Here is a 1,349-nt window from a genome sequence, read left to right as displayed (position 1 = left end):
TAGATTTACAGAAATAGAGGTATGAAGACACTGAAGAATATTTAGGATCTATTATAGCAAAACCCCCCACCACTCTATAATATTTGCAATGCAGGCAGTGGGGCAGTGGGGGGTGGTGGGATGGGGGGAGGCTGTGTTTTGTTCTTCTGTGTTCGTTGTCCCAGAGCAGAACGTCCCATTGGGTCCTCGGGAATCAGTGCTCACCATGGTGGTCATGTTGGGTTACTGGGACATTTGCAGGTTGGCCCACAACATCCACCTCTTACTGGAGTACACCGAGATTCCCTACCAGGAGCATCAGTGCAAGCTAGACCAGTCCCCAACTTTAACCAGAGCAATTGGACCAATGAGAAGAAGAAGCTGGGCCTCGACTTCGCCAACCTGCCCTATCTCATTGATAGCAACACTGAGCTGATACAGAGCAATGCCATCATGTGCTATATAGCCCACAAGCACAACATGTGTGGGGAGACAGAGATGGAGAAGCAGCATGTGGACATGTTGGAAAACCACTTGATGGATCTGCGCATGGTCTTCATAATGCTCTGCTACAACCCCAACTTTGAGAAGCTGAAGACGGCGTACCTGGAGCAGCTACCAGGAAAACTGTGGCAGCTGTTGTGCTTCCTGGGCTCTGAGCTGTGGTTTGTGGATGACAAGCTCACCTTTGTTGACTTTCTGGCTTATGATGTGCTGGACCAGCACTGCATGTTCGTCCCCAACAGCCCTGAGCTGCAGGGCAACCTGAGCCAATTCCTGCAGTGCTTTGAGGCCCTGGAGAAAATCTCTGCCTACATGCACTTGGGGTGCTTTATGAAGTTCCCCATCTCCTGGCGCACGGCACTGTGGAGAAACAAGAAGGAGTAAGGGGGATGGGACCCACCCCCCCTCAACCCTCCTAGCCTCCCCTTCCCGCCCCCCCCCCCCCCCCCCCCCCCAATAAAGCTGAGGGTCTGCAAGATAAATAAGTAAACAAATAAATAAAAAATAGGAGCTCCCAGTACAAGAAACACAGAGAGATGTCAGAGAGGGTCCAGAGGAGAGCCACACAGATGATCAGGGAGCTGGAGCACCTCCCCTACGAAGTCAGGCTGAGGAAGATGGTGTAGTAACAGTAAATTCACCTGGAAATCTCAGAATGCTCCTTGGATAGTATTGGATAGTACAAATTAAAGAGGATTGAATCCTTGCCCCATATGTGTGCTACCATATCAGCTCAAAAGCCCACAGATTAATACCATCACTCAGCTCTCTCAATTTGTTTTTTAAAGGGTTGACTTCAGCCTTTTGGCTCCACAAAGGTGTGAAAGTTTATTAGTCTGTTTCTTTCTTCCAGGGTACACTATACT

General features: G+C 49.4%; 1 protein-coding gene across 1 annotated transcript; it reads left to right on the top strand.

Annotated features, from left to right (window-relative positions):
- The first annotated feature begins 205 nt into the window (after positions 1-205).
- LOC140262906 (glutathione S-transferase 2-like) lies at positions 206-867 on the top strand. Its single transcript, XM_072357590.1, is given in 2 exon segments — positions 206-299; positions 302-867. Coding segments are annotated over 2 exon segments (660 nt in total).
- The last annotated feature ends 482 nt before the right edge of the window (positions 868-1,349 follow it).

The sequence above is a fragment of the Excalfactoria chinensis genome, chromosome 1, assembly GCF_039878825.1.
Source record: "Excalfactoria chinensis isolate bCotChi1 chromosome 1, bCotChi1.hap2, whole genome shotgun sequence".
Taxonomy (NCBI): Eukaryota; Metazoa; Chordata; class Aves; order Galliformes; family Phasianidae; genus Excalfactoria; species Excalfactoria chinensis.
The sequence above is the reverse complement of the archived record's forward strand: the minus strand, read 5'-3'. Positions and strand labels throughout refer to the sequence as shown.